This window comes from Mixophyes fleayi, chromosome 6 (assembly GCF_038048845.1).
Source record: "Mixophyes fleayi isolate aMixFle1 chromosome 6, aMixFle1.hap1, whole genome shotgun sequence".
NCBI lineage: Eukaryota > Metazoa > Chordata > Amphibia > Anura > Limnodynastidae > Mixophyes > Mixophyes fleayi.
The window spans coordinates 2,628,109-2,642,324 of NC_134407.1; the positions used below are offsets into that span (position 1 = coordinate 2,628,109).

A 14,216-nucleotide genomic window follows, 5' to 3' on the forward strand; every position below is an offset into this window, starting at 1 on the left:
CCCATTACTGCATGTACCAATGGAGTTGGGTGTATGATGAATAATACCTATAACATAACAAAAATATACTATTGAGACACTCAGCAAAATTTATTAAAATCAGATAATTGTTTTTACTTGCCATCTGCCAGAATTCCCAATATGAAGACCATGGAGATAATGTAAATTAAGCTAAGTAGTTAATTTCAAACACAGGTCACACAGGTAAAAATGAGATACAGTAAGTAATAAGGCAACTAACACAAACTCATAGAAACAATTGTAACAGGATCCCAGGTTATGGGGAGCACAGAGCTACTAACACAGTTGGTGAGACATGCATGGGTGGTAAACAGAGTCAGGCGTTGGCAGAGGAGGTGAGGGGAAGCTACTTATATTGAATGTTGCATTCTGCTTTCTTGTGCTGGGACCATGCGGTGCAATTCTTTGCCAATTGAGGAAGCAACTGGGAGGAAGGGGAAGAGCAAAATAGAAGGCTGGCAAAGGCTCTGGTGGGGGCGCACGAGCACACACCAATAGGCAGCGCTACCTCTGTAAAGCTCTAGACTGCATGGGCTCATCCCTACAAAGAAGACCTCACAATTAATTGAATTTGGGACCAAACCAGACTGCCTCTGCCCTAAATGGCCCCATAACATTATGTGGGAGGCCATCGGCCTATCGGGAATTCTCCCAGTAAGGTCTATAGTCAATCTGCCAATGACTGTTATAACTGAAACTGAATGATGTTCATCAAAAAACACTAACATTGGTTGTATCTTCACAAATCAAGTTTTTTAGCATAACCTCATAAAGAAATTACTTGGCAAATAAAATGGAAATTAAACCTAGTCTACAACTGAGTTGATAGAATGCCCTCTGGTTTTATTTCTATTTAGAGAAATAAGAGCAAATTGGACACTAAACTGCTATAAAATGAGATAACCAATAGGGAGGGGGATTCTAATCTTTTTGCTACCTCCACGCTTGTTGTAGCATCACACTTTAAAATAACTGGTATTACATACAGACAGTCATCTGGAGAGCAAGCATACTACATAGAGGGGTGTGATTCATATGTTCAACAGTTACATGATCGATATTTATATGATCGAAACCATACTATAGACAGGGTTGGAAAATCAACAATAATGACATTGACAGAATTATTAGGTCAGCAATTGAAATAAAAACAGTATTATTAGGTAGGTAATCATAACCATATAATAGTGTCTACATTTAAATTGTCAATCTAATTATACCGTCAACATTTCAATTGTCAACCTAATTTTGACTTTTTGAATGTCGAACAATTGAATGTCTAGCCATCGACCACACTCATGTTTGTGATGTAGAGTCAATTGTGCAAGAGGGTACCAATGTGTTGTTTTATACCCACTAGTAGTGCTATACCCAGCTGGATATCAGTAGTAATAAGCTCACTAAAATATCCAGTAGTAGTAGTTGAAAGCCCAGAAATTGTAATATCTAGAATGCATGATGCAGTATCAGTGATAGGTTTCACTAACAAGTACATGAGCAGTATTGTTTGTCCCCAGTAATATTCCATCAATAATGCACAGTAATATTGTAACATTACTAATGGGCAGTAATGTGTTAGCAGGAATGCTTACTAATATGGGCAAACTTAGTAATGTTCATTAATATACTGGCTAAGGAGTAATAAATATAACAGTTCTTTTGGTCTTTAATTTGCCAGCATTACAGATATAATTAATATGCCCAGCATTAGTCATGTACAGTAATAAGCACAGCAGAAATAATATCTGGTGATATGCCAGTAGTTATGCCCAGTAATAGGTCAGCAACATTAATGTTCAGTGAAATGCCAATAGTAATATCCACTGATATGTATAGTGATGGTAATGCCGAATATAAGTCAGGATAATACTTATAAGTATAACACACAGGGCCACCTTAACTACATTATGGGCCCCTGGGCAATGCAGTGCACCGGGGCCCCTAAATAAATATATATATATATATATATATATATATATATATATATATATATATATTATATATATAGGTGCCCCCTTAACTTACCCTAAGTCCGATCCCCTTCTCTTCTTTTTTCCAAGTTCTCTTCTGCACTCCTCCGTGCTGTGCTTGCAGTGAATGTTGGGCGTGACATCAAGCCCAACATTCACTGCGACCACAGCACAGAAGAGGGGACCAGGTAGGGAGCCGGATCGCTAGCTGACGTGACAGCGTGACCGCAAGGTAAGTATTTTCTTTTTTTTTTCAAAGTATTTTTTTTTCAGTGCTGCCTGGGACGGGCCCACTTGCCCGCAGGGCCCCCGGGCACCTGCCCATTGTGCCCAATGGAAGAGATGGCCCTGATAACACAGCAGCAGTAACACCGGGCACTAATAGTTATTCTACTTATTAATTGAACTAATCTTCACCTCTCATGACTCTGCTTATAACACAAGCTGTTAATTATGATCACTGTACAGTTAGTCATCAGTGGAAACAGAAAGGGTGATTTTGATCAGAGAATAAAATAAACCAATATCGCCATAAATAAATTGATAATTGATTCCCCAAACTCTCTGGAATTTATTAAACATCAATTTAGTTTGAAATCAGGTGATTTGTGTGATTTTACTCCCATTCATTGGACTAGACAAATGTATTTCAATTGTAGTAGTAAAACTCAGCCAATCACAGGCAATGCTTACATGCTGGCAGATTGTGATTGGCTGAACAGGCACTAGCCTCCAACCCCAATAAATGTACAAGGGCAGGCGTCAAAACAAGAAGTACTACTGTGTAACTAGGCTGGCAGGGCATGCTGGTGGTTGTAGTTCCTCAAGTTCCTGCAATTGCAGTTTATGCACCCATTAAAATGCATTGCCCATTGAATAAATAGTAAATCTCACTGATCTCAATTGTTTCCAGGCAATTTCAATTGTCTGAAACCAATGAGATTATTTTTGGAGATATGTATGGTGATTTTGCAAACAGTCCTTTAATAAACTACCTCTGCTCAGATTTCTGTGATTGCTTGCCGATTTTTTTTTTTTTAGATTTTAAAAAGTAGAGATTTACCTGGCAATTTGAAGTTTAGTAGATCAGATTAATAGCAAATTGCAATCACTAAAAAAATAGAAGATTTGGTCACAAACGACCTTTGATAGATCGTTAGCCTTAGCCTTTGTTGCTACAATTAACAGACTTGGCTCACCAATGACAATTTTATCTGTATTTAACTTAGAACGTGATGCTATTGTATGCCATTTCTTTTCAAACATTAAAAATAGCTTTACATATTATATCCAAGGTTCCAAATGTTGTAACTATTGTACCTACAGCTACATTTACACTGACAGAATAGATAGTAATCATCTAAGAATATTTTCAAGAAGTTGAAATGTACGTTATTTGTAAAAAATAAACTCCTAGAACGATGCAGCAAATATAATAGAAAGCATCATAAATTTGTGAGACATATATATATACACATGAGATACATCACAATGATAGATGGTAGATTTAACAAATAAATCAAGGCTGGCAGGAGATATTGGGATATATATATATATAGGTGAAGGGGAATCAGAGTGTCTACTCTCAGACTCGTCTAATCTGCTATGTGCTTTGTGTTCTGTGTTATGCTGTTCCCATTGTATTCTTATTATACTGACATATTTTCACTTATCTATTTGTAGTGCTAAGATTCCTTCCTGAGATCCTCCCAGCCTTCAATGTCTCTCTATCTACTCATAGGATCCTCAGAAGAACCGTCTCGCCCAATGGAAAGATGTAGCTCCCAATAATGGAATTGTAGACCTTGAGTATCAGATGTCTCCTGAACCACTGCTGGGGCTCTACACCATAAAGGCTGGAGACACGAGTATAGTGTTTGGAATAGAGGAATATGGTGAGTGAGGGTAAATGAATGGAGACAATGGGATGAGGCTGATGGGGACCACATTAATTAATATATGGCAAAGACTGGAAAAGGATTGAGAGCAATTTGTTGGGATATGTAGGGGTTAATGTGCCATTATTTAATGTAAGCTGCTTAAGTGTTTTACATTACCATATTATCAGTTACTAGACATGATAGGAAGACCGAGCATTTACTAAAATTTGTCACATTGCAAATTACCATTAAAATGTGTAAATTTTTCAGAGTACCTGTTTCTAACCCATGTATAGGGCACCTCTCATACCAATAGCTGTAATTCAGGTCCCCTTTGAGTGTATTAGTATGGACCTCGTGGGGAGCCTGGAGAAGTCCGCTCATTGGCACAAATATATACTAGTGGTGAGAAGGGCAACTGTAAGATGGTTCAGCTGTACATGATTGAGGAAACCACTAGTGAGTGGAACAGTCCTATTGTGCTTGTCCCAAAACCCAATGGCAGTATTCGGTTCCACAATGACTTTAGGCGGTTAAACAGCGTGTCCCAGTTCGATATCTACCCTATGCCACGGGTGGACGACCTCATAGAAAATCTATCAGTTAGTAACTATTTGACAACTCTTGACTTAACAAAAGGTTATTAGCAATTTCCCCTTACTTACCTAGCCAAACAAAAGACTGCATTCTCCATCCCTAAATAGTCTTAGATTCATTGCGGTCCACAGGCTTGACAGCTAATCCAAAAAAATGTAACATAGCTATTAACATTTACATAGCTGTTAGAGAAGCCAGATATTTGGGGTACATTGTCGGGCAAGGGCAGATGAAACCCCAACTATACAAGGTGGAAGCAGTGAAAAACTGACCAAGCCCAGAAAAGAAATCGCAGTTAAGGACCTTCCTGGACCTTTGAGGTTACTACAGGCAATTCATAAACCATTTCGCCAATAGAGCTGCTCCACTTACAAACATGTTAAAGAAAAGTTGTCCAGATCGGTCAGCCCGTTCTGACTCTGCAGAGGCTGCTTGGTCAGATCTTGGCTTAGCCCTTTATTCCTCTCCGTTACTACAAGCAGCTGACTTCACCCAGAGATTCTTCCTCCAAACCGATGTCTCTGCTGTCGGCTTAGGTGCAGTCTTATCTCAGGAAAAGGATTACATAGAGAATCCAGTACTGTATCTCAGTCGGAAGTTACTTCCAAGGGAACAAAAATATGCTGCCATAGAGAAGGAAGCTCTGTGATATTATCTTTTAGGCAGAGAATTCTCATTAATAACAGGTCATGCACCATTGCAATGAATGCAGAGCAACCGGGAGGTAAATGCCAAGGTAAACCGCTGGTTTTTGGCGCTGCAATCTTTTAGGTTCACAGTAGAACATAGACCGGACATTTTGCATAAAAGAGTGTGGGAGGAGTGTAAAGTATTTAAACCTCTTATTTTTCATTGTTCCTTGTGACCAATGCCGAATAAGTGGGCCAGTGTTTAAGGAGTTGGTCTCTGTTAATTTAGCATTAGGGTCACAAGAAAGTGTATGGAACTTTATGTTATGAGTTACTTTGCCATCCTGACAAATAAAGCAAAGTACAAAACAAGAAGATGGTTGTGCATCACCAGAAGGGTGCCCGTGACGCAATATATATAATATACACGCCACAGTATATAGATAGATAGATAGATAGATTTATGTATATATATCTATAATATAAATGTCTAGTGGCGTGTGTTAGTCTGTCTGTGTGTGTGTGGAAAAAATAAAACCAAGATGCAGCGCCACCTGCTGGGCGGAGTTATACACTGACCTACTAAATTCTTAGTGTGTGTGGGAAAAAAAATTCAGAAAGGGCTGAAATTTGGTATACTAAGATGTTTTTAATTTGTTAATTTAATTTGTTAATTGTTAAAAGTGTTTATAAAGATTTTAAAAAATATATATATATATATATTTCTTAAAGGAGAAGTGACAGTTGGGAGTGGTTGGTGGTTGCCGGGGGTGACAGTTGGGAGTGGTTGGTGGTTGCCGGGGGTGACAGTGGGGAGTGGTTGGTGGTTGCCGGTGGTGACAGAGTGAGAGGAGTGTGATACTCAGGACCGCTGAGAGAGATCCCTGTGTCTGGATAGACATCTGGATAGATGTGGCGATGAAAATGAAGGATGAGGTGATAGAGAAGAATGATGAGGTGGTGACATGTGGACAAAACCACGTTAAAAAAGGGCGCTTATGTCGGGAAGTAACGCTCTTCCCCTGAGGAGGCCTGGGCTATGGCCCAAATGCATGACAAGAACCTTTTTAACACCTTAAGTAGCTTGATTTGACTAGAATGCATGAGTATCATGCACGGGTTAACTTGTATATGTATATATATATATATATATATATATATATATATATATATATATATTATAAATAAATATATACCTACATGCATACATAAATGAATATATGTACCTACTTGCATACATAAATTGATAAAGATATCTATAGATACAGTTCTGACTGTGTGGTTGACTGTCTGGTGATCAATGATCCAAGTAAGGAATTTCTGTAAAGAAAGGATTAGCAAATATAAAGCAAGGTCTCAATATTGAACCAGTACTTCAGTTTGCAGTGATATTAATCTTCTATTGCTAATTGAAACAAAAATCATTTATTTTACAAAAAATGTTTATGGGTACAAAATGTAATTTGTAATGTAAATTTGCTGAATTATTTTTTAGAATTTGATGTTTGAAAATTATTTAAAAGAACATATTCAGATTTTTTTTCCTGTTCAGACTCTGAACCGATCATCTATCAGCAAGATCATGATATCCAGACATTCTAAACTTGCTGTTTCTTCATATTTCTATTTGTAAATCAATTTTTTTGTTTCATTTCTGTAATAAGATACATATAAATCATTGTTGAAGAGTGACTGTAAATTTTCCTATAACCGTACCCTTTTCTCCCAGTGCTTCCAAAGTTTGAAGTGTTAACAGACATTCCAAAGCAGCTGTCAATCTTGGATAAAAACATCTCCATGTCAGTGTATGGCAAGTGAGTTCTTTCATTATTCCAACCTCTAATGAAATAAGAAATGTTCTTACAATGGTCTGATTGTTTCATATAGGAAAACAATAACTTTTGAAAATTTTATTCCAAAATTGTTTCTGTAGTCCCATGCTGAGAAGGTTTTGATGACGGAAACTGTTTGATTATTCATTCAAGTAGAAATTGGAAATCAGTGATGGGCTTGCCAGGTTGTCCACTATTAAAACTTTTACGCAGTGTACATGAGATTAAGGCACTTTCATAAGTTTTGTTGTAGCAAACTCAGTTTACATATAGACTCTATGGAGAATGTTGCTGGACCATTGATAGATTGGGAGGAATACCGGGCTCTAGTTATTATATTCAGTTTTATCACATACCTTGATGAGCTTCCACCAAAATTTGTTTCAGCTGTGGTTGGATGTATCCCTTGTGCTGTGTAGATTAAAACAGGCAACAGAATGTGAAAAAATGGAAAGATGAGCTGATTTCCACACAGTATTAAGCTGGGTACACACGTATGCAGTCTTACTTCAGATGCAATTTCTGTAATGATTTTACTAATGACTGAAAGTCCCGATGAGTATGCTGATTCATGTGTACACACTGTTACGAGCCGCCGCGGCTCGCTTCCTGGGTCCTCTGGCGTCCCGGCCGTCACCTTGACGACCGGGACGTCATTTCCAGTTCCTGGTCGGCCGTTGCCAAGGCAACGGTCCGACGCTTCTAATCTGGCGCTGCGTCCCGGCGGTACTAGTGGCCGGGTGCATGCGCGCAATTTAACACAGCCTGTGGGCTGATGAATGTAATTAATTATGAGGGCTGTGTGAGGCTCAGAGCTAGGCTCTGATTGGTGGCTTGTGGTATTTAGGGCAGTGAGGTCTGCAGCCTCACTGCCGGTTATAGCGTTCTGCCCTCAGTCCTGCTGCCTGCTTGTTCTCTCTGTTTGGTTATTGCTATCTTGGATTGACTACCCGTGTTTTGACCTCTGCTTGTTCCTGGACCTGAGAACCTTCTCTTCTGACCTTGACCTTTTTGCCTGGATTCTGGATTTTGCTTCTTTGCCTGTGTGTCTGACCCTTCGCTTGTCCCTGGATTTTGTATCTGTGCTAGTGACCTTTGACCTTGGATTCCTCTTCACTACAGCCCGCCAATCACTCCACTCCTGGGTGCTCCTTTAAGTCAGTATACGTTACTCGACCCTCGGTCGGCCCGCAGCCAAGTCTGTCCCCACCACTAGGGGCTCCAGCGAACACCGGGCCTTCAGAGTAGTCCCCGAGTTTCACTGTACTGGCTTGGGAGTTCCTAACACACACCTACACAACTTACCTTCAGATCTGTGATCTTCATCTGTTATAACCGTCTGCTGATAAGATGGTGACTCTGTACACTGTACAGATATCTGCCTACAGTGTTAGTAATAAGTGCGTACACACTTCCACATTTGCCAACATCGTTCCATCATTGATCGTGATTTTTAGGAAAGTTATAGAACCAAATCAACAGATGCGATGTGTTTTGGTACGACATGTTTGTGGGCGCGTACACACTCTTGCAATATCTGACCAAACAGTCGTCAATTGTGTGATCTGAGCGATAATTGCATCAGTTTGTGCCCAGCTTTAGACTATGAAATGACATTGATCAGAATTCCTGGTTTGCACTAATACATATTTGACTTCATTATTCTATGTAACAGATACACATATGGAGAAATAGTCCCAGGAAAAGTGACACTCAAGGTCTGCCAGAAACAGGCGAGGAGTTGGTGGTACTATTGGCCGAGGAGATATGAAGAAGAGGAGGAAAAACATCTCTGTTATACTGAGGTTGCCAAGGTGAGAAATGTGTATGGAGAAGACAGAGAGGGTGGACATGGGGCAAACTAGACTGTAAAAAGGGAGCATTGGATTAGACTATCGATGATCTAAGAATTCATGTCCAGAATAAAAAATGGTAACTAGGACAAGGCAAGGCAGATACAACAGCGGAGTAACAAGATAAGGATGACTCAAGAATACAGGAGAACAGAAGATGGAGCCTCGGTAGTTTTACCTTGACAAACACACACACAGAATGGTAGACAAGGTTGTGTCATGCAGGCCAGGAATAGCTATAGGAACAGAGATACCGGCACTGACAAGTGTCCCAATTAGTCCAGTCCCAAGTTCAGAAAAGTGAGCGCTCTGCTAGGAAGAGGCAGCAGAACAAAATGGTTCCTTACACGCTGGTTCTATGACTAAGTAGACAAACCTGTTTTGCTCTGATGACACTACACTAAGCTGTTGTGGATCGGTTTGCAGTTTGATGTTGCTGTGCTCTGCGACCCATCAGGTGGACATTGACGTGCAAGTCTGTAATATAAGTTACATTATAAATTACAGTCTCTTTTCCTTTTGCAACATGTCAGATAAAAGTAACAGAAAAAAAGTATACAAACATGTCAACATTTTTGCTGAATATATAAACTGGACAAACTCAAAGAGTTAAGTGAACTAATATACGGATGGTAGAGGCAGTCATTTTGTGCACTATTTCAACATCACTAGGAAGCAATGACATGGGGCATGTCAATGGTCCTTGGACTCTAAGGGTGCTGCTCCTCTGTGACATCTTAGTCAAGTGGCTGCTTCTCCTTCATGTCAGTGGCTGTTGCTCCATGTGGGGCCACCGCAGGGGTATTAAAACCACTGTATGAGAGACATTTTGTCACCCATTCAATATTCTATGCACCCCCTAAGCAACCCTAAACACAATGGGCCTGATTCAAATTGGAATGCAACTTGCAAGCAATTTGCAGCTTGAAGAAGAGCACAGAACTTGTGTGAAGTTCCCAATATATTAAAATCCAAATGGATCTCAAGATGTGTTTTAATTTAAATCTAGGTATAATCTATCTGCCACAGTATACACAATAGGATGCAGTATGTACACAAATTGATGTATAAGAAAAGAATACATCAGAATGCATGCAAACAATTTTAGATGATAAAATAAATGGTTGGATTTACAAAACAAAATATAGCAATATTTTCCCTCCTCCCCATAGACGGACCAGTCTGGTAAGCTACAAACTGTAGTGAGTCTATCCCACTTTAAAGTGCGTGATTCTGGCTACAGCAGACAACTAGAAGTAGAGGCAACACTGGAAGAGGAAGGGACAGGTAAGTAGAGTTGGGGAACAACAAAAATGGCTTCGGAAGCACAGAATAGATATTATTAAAGGTTTCATCTCATAAATACACAACGTAAAGAACAAAAATCCAATACAAAGTAAACCGCATGTAATCAGTATTAATCGAGCAAAGACAATGTAGATAGTAATGGATCAGTCACAAATTGAAGGGCTACAGTAACATAAGATGATCTAAAGTTGGACAAATCCCATGATCAAACCTTTGTAGAAAAGTCAAACAAGAAAATAAATATAAAAACAATGGAAGCTATATAGGTGTTGTAGCTGTTGTCAAAGAAGGAGTCAAAGGATGTTATAATGAAATAGAACCAAGTTTATTAACTTGCATGTACACTGACCATCCGGTCTAAGTAGATCAGAAGGTAATGATAATACATTTACATGTAGTCTTTATAAAAAAAGACCTTATAGATAATTATAGAATCAAACAAGACTCTAGTAACAGAAATATATGACCTAAATCAGTTAAATAAACATGACATAAGTGGTCAAATGCAGTAAAATTCAACTAAAAGAGAATTACAATATATGTTAATAAAATATTAAGAAATAAATAGAAGAAAAAAATATTCTGGAATGAAGAATGTGATGGCCGGGAATGATAACATACACATTAAAAACATAATCAGTAATAAAAAAACAGCCCCTCAATGAAGCGTTTCAATCGTGACCCATGGGTGGTCCATGTTTTGGACTCAGGACACAGGTTTAGAACCCATCATCTGACTGATCACGTTTCCTCTCCTGTCTTCTCACAGAAGTGAAGTTGAGTGCTTCATCCAAACAAATTGACATCAAATCAGAAATCACTAAGTTATCATTCAAGGACTCAAAGTCATATTTTCAGCCAGGAGCTCCATACAGAGGAAAGGTGAGTGGAGAACAATCAATATAAACATATATTAAATATATATTGTACAATATTAATTTCCTGGCTGACGCTTACAGAGGAAATACGAGGAAACCTTTAATGGTCAGCTCTTTGCCAAAGCTTCATTTTACTCAATGTTGCTTTGACAGCAGTAAAATTCCTGTTGTCTCATCTAATCTGTCAAATTAGTTTATTACTGGTTTTTCTGTAGAGTGACCCTATGTTTCATCATCATCATCATCATTTATTTATATAGCACCAACAGATTCCATAGCACTTACAACTGTGAACAAACAGTAATAAAACCATACTGAGTATTTGTTAAAGTATTAACTGAATTTCTACAGCAAACGAACTTTAAGGAAAAAAGTAGAATTGTTCATTTACAAAATACAAGCTTGCGCTGTGATAATATCACTTGTCCTGAAATTCTGCCTCTTCAAATGAAACCGTTCTTTTTATAAACACTGAATAGTAGGCTGTTTTAAAATTTAAATGGCATACTACAATTGGCTGAAATAGAATATGGGCATTCCTTGGTCCTTTGAGTTCATAGTCCGTCCTCGGATTTAAGGAATATTGGAATGTCTTTGTCCACTGATATTGACTAGAAACAACTGTTTTTCAAATTAACTCTTCTACTGCTGCTCACATTTCTCTCTTCCCAGCTCACACAAACAGACCAAAAAATACCACATCAAATAAAACAAAAAAGTATATATATTTCGTACTAATATATTGGCTTAATCCACAAAAATAACATTGACAGTAATATATACAGAGAGATAAGTGGGCACAGCTGACAATGGTTTGACACACAGGTGTAAGTTCTACATCATATTTCACATTTGTCCAGCTAGAATACAAAGGTTTAAAATATTTAGTGGGCTGTATGTTCAGTCACACATCTATGTTGTTCAGATGGTAATTGACTTGTGTTAGCTGTGTAGAGGGTGGTAATAGGGTACCCTAAGAGAGTGGTCAAGGAATATTATAAGCTTGTCTGAAGAGGTGGATTTTCAGAGAACACTTGATGGTTTCCAGACTAGAGGAAAGTCTTATTGTGTGAGGGAGGGAATTCCACAGAGTGGGTTCAGCCCGAAAAACTCCTGTAATCGAAAATGGAAGGATGTGATGAGACTGGAAGGGAGACGCAAATCTTGTGCAGAACGGAGGTGTCGAGTTGGGAGACATTTTGAGTAGAGATGTTCACTGACCCCCGTGTTTTGGTTCTGGTTTTTGGATATGTATTAATTTCGTGTTTTGGTTTTGGTCCTTGCAAAACCGCCCGCTTGTATTTTGGTTTCGGATCTGTATTTTTTTGAAAAATTGCTAAACTATGCTACAATTACATTTGCTCTTTGTTTGTTCCTACATTATTATTAACCTCAATAACACTAATTTCCAGTCATTTCCATTAAATTTTGACCACCTCACAGGTCACAATATTATTTTTATACACTTTCGGAACAAAGACTGCAGCGAGCTCGCTGGATGCTAAGCGACAGAGCAACGACACAGACACACGGCAGTTCATGGCACATTTAGGAAACATTGCCACACAGCAGTGGCCGAAAAAAAAGAAAAGTGGTGTAATATGGAATTGCCCTTGGGCTCTCCCACCCACCCTTATGTAAGATATTGAAAACGAAATGTACAGTTTAACAAACCAAGCCCTCCAGCGACAAGGAGTGCCACTTTTGTGGCTAAAGTGCTTGGTTTGATTGGGTCCCTACAAAACAAACTACCAATAGCTTAGCTGCCTTAAGCACAATAGTGCAGTCAATGAGCTCTACATTATTAAACCATGTCTGCTCGTGCTGCATCTTCAATCTTCTTCTCCTCTGTGGATACCACCCTCTCATCCCTGAAGAACTGCCAAACGTATGTAGACACAGGAATGGATATTACAATATTACTGGAGTGGCATTAGATCTCCTTCAGACTGTGACACGACACATGTGGGCAGCATGGAATCTGTCATGTTGTAATACGCTGCATTGAACAGAGATTTAAAGCAATATATAGATGCAGTTGAGGAGACCGTACTAAAACGTGACCACCGGATGAGATCCTGGATTTAAGAGAGCGTGTACTAGAGAGATACACTGCGCTTTGGAAGAATAATACAGAGGAGGCCTTGAGGCAGGACAATAAATAAGTCATGTTTAAAGAACAGCTACAGGACTAGAGAAAACAAATGGGGGTGTCACCGACCCCTGCAGACGAAGCTTTGGAAGATGAAGAGGAGGATATCACCGTCACCCAGAGCACTCTGATAACACAGCTGGAGATGGTGAACCCAGTGAAAAACAAAGTATGTGGTCACATGTATGAGAGAGAAGCAATTGAAAGGATGATTGAAAACAAACTTCAGAAGGGTAAATCTGCCAGTTGTCCAAAAATTGGCTGTGATCACTCTGACATGAGTATATTGGATCTTGTTCCAGACAATGCGCTAAAAAGAGCCATTGACATTCACAGCAAAAAGTTATGTCATCACTGAGCTTCTAATCAGCCCCAATTAATATAGCTAGATACTTTTGACATAAAGTGCAGATTACAAACACTTTGTGCAATACTGATGAAACCGCAGCAAAGTGGAAGGTTTGAGTAATACATATACATGTCTATTTAGACATCCATGCTTACAAAACTTCTGCAAGCAACGTTGTTCTTTGTTAATAAAACTGTTGTCTTTATACCATTAAAAATAAATAAATAATAATCCTCCTCCTTTTAGTGGAAGTTGATAGTAGGATCAGGTGGAGTTACGGCAGAGGTGTCACTAATTTTGGTCAATTCTTTTACAATAAACCAGACCAAATGGTGTGCTAAGTTTTACAAAGCACACAACAGTATATAGCACATCTAGGTAACATTGGCACACAGCAGTAGCTGCAAGGAAAAGTGGTGCAAGATGGAATTATCCTTGGGCCCTCCCACCCACCCTTATTTTGGATCGCAAAAAGGACATGCACACGTTAACAAACCAAGAACTTCAGCGACAAGGAGTGCCACTTTTGTGCTTGAAGTGCTTGGTGTGTTTGGGCCCCCACAAAACAAGCTAACAATGGGCTTAAGTAAACTAAGTCAACAGTGCTGTTAATGAACTCTACTGTGGCAAGATGTTGTTTTCATCATCCTCAGCCTCATCCTCAACCTCATCAGTGTGTACATCATCCTCACACATTATTAATTCATCCCCGCTGGAATCCACCATTACAGAAGTCTTTGTATTAAT

General features: G+C 39.0%; 1 protein-coding gene across 4 annotated transcripts in view; it reads left to right on the forward strand.

Annotated features, from left to right (window-relative positions):
- The window catches only part of LOC142160711 (alpha-2-macroglobulin-like protein 1), a 138,239-nt gene that overhangs the window by 35,998 nt on the left and 88,025 nt on the right, over positions 1 to 14,216 (forward strand). For all 4 annotated transcript variants that reach the window (XM_075215594.1, XM_075215592.1, XM_075215593.1 and 1 more), the window contains exons 8-12: positions 3,733 to 3,886; positions 6,827 to 6,911; positions 8,605 to 8,743; positions 9,955 to 10,069; positions 10,860 to 10,972. In XM_075215594.1, the coding sequence (XP_075071695.1) occupies positions 3,733 to 3,886; positions 6,827 to 6,911; positions 8,605 to 8,743; positions 9,955 to 10,069; positions 10,860 to 10,972 (606 nt within the window). The remainder of the gene's footprint in view (positions 1 to 3,732; positions 3,887 to 6,826; positions 6,912 to 8,604; positions 8,744 to 9,954; positions 10,070 to 10,859; positions 10,973 to 14,216) is intronic.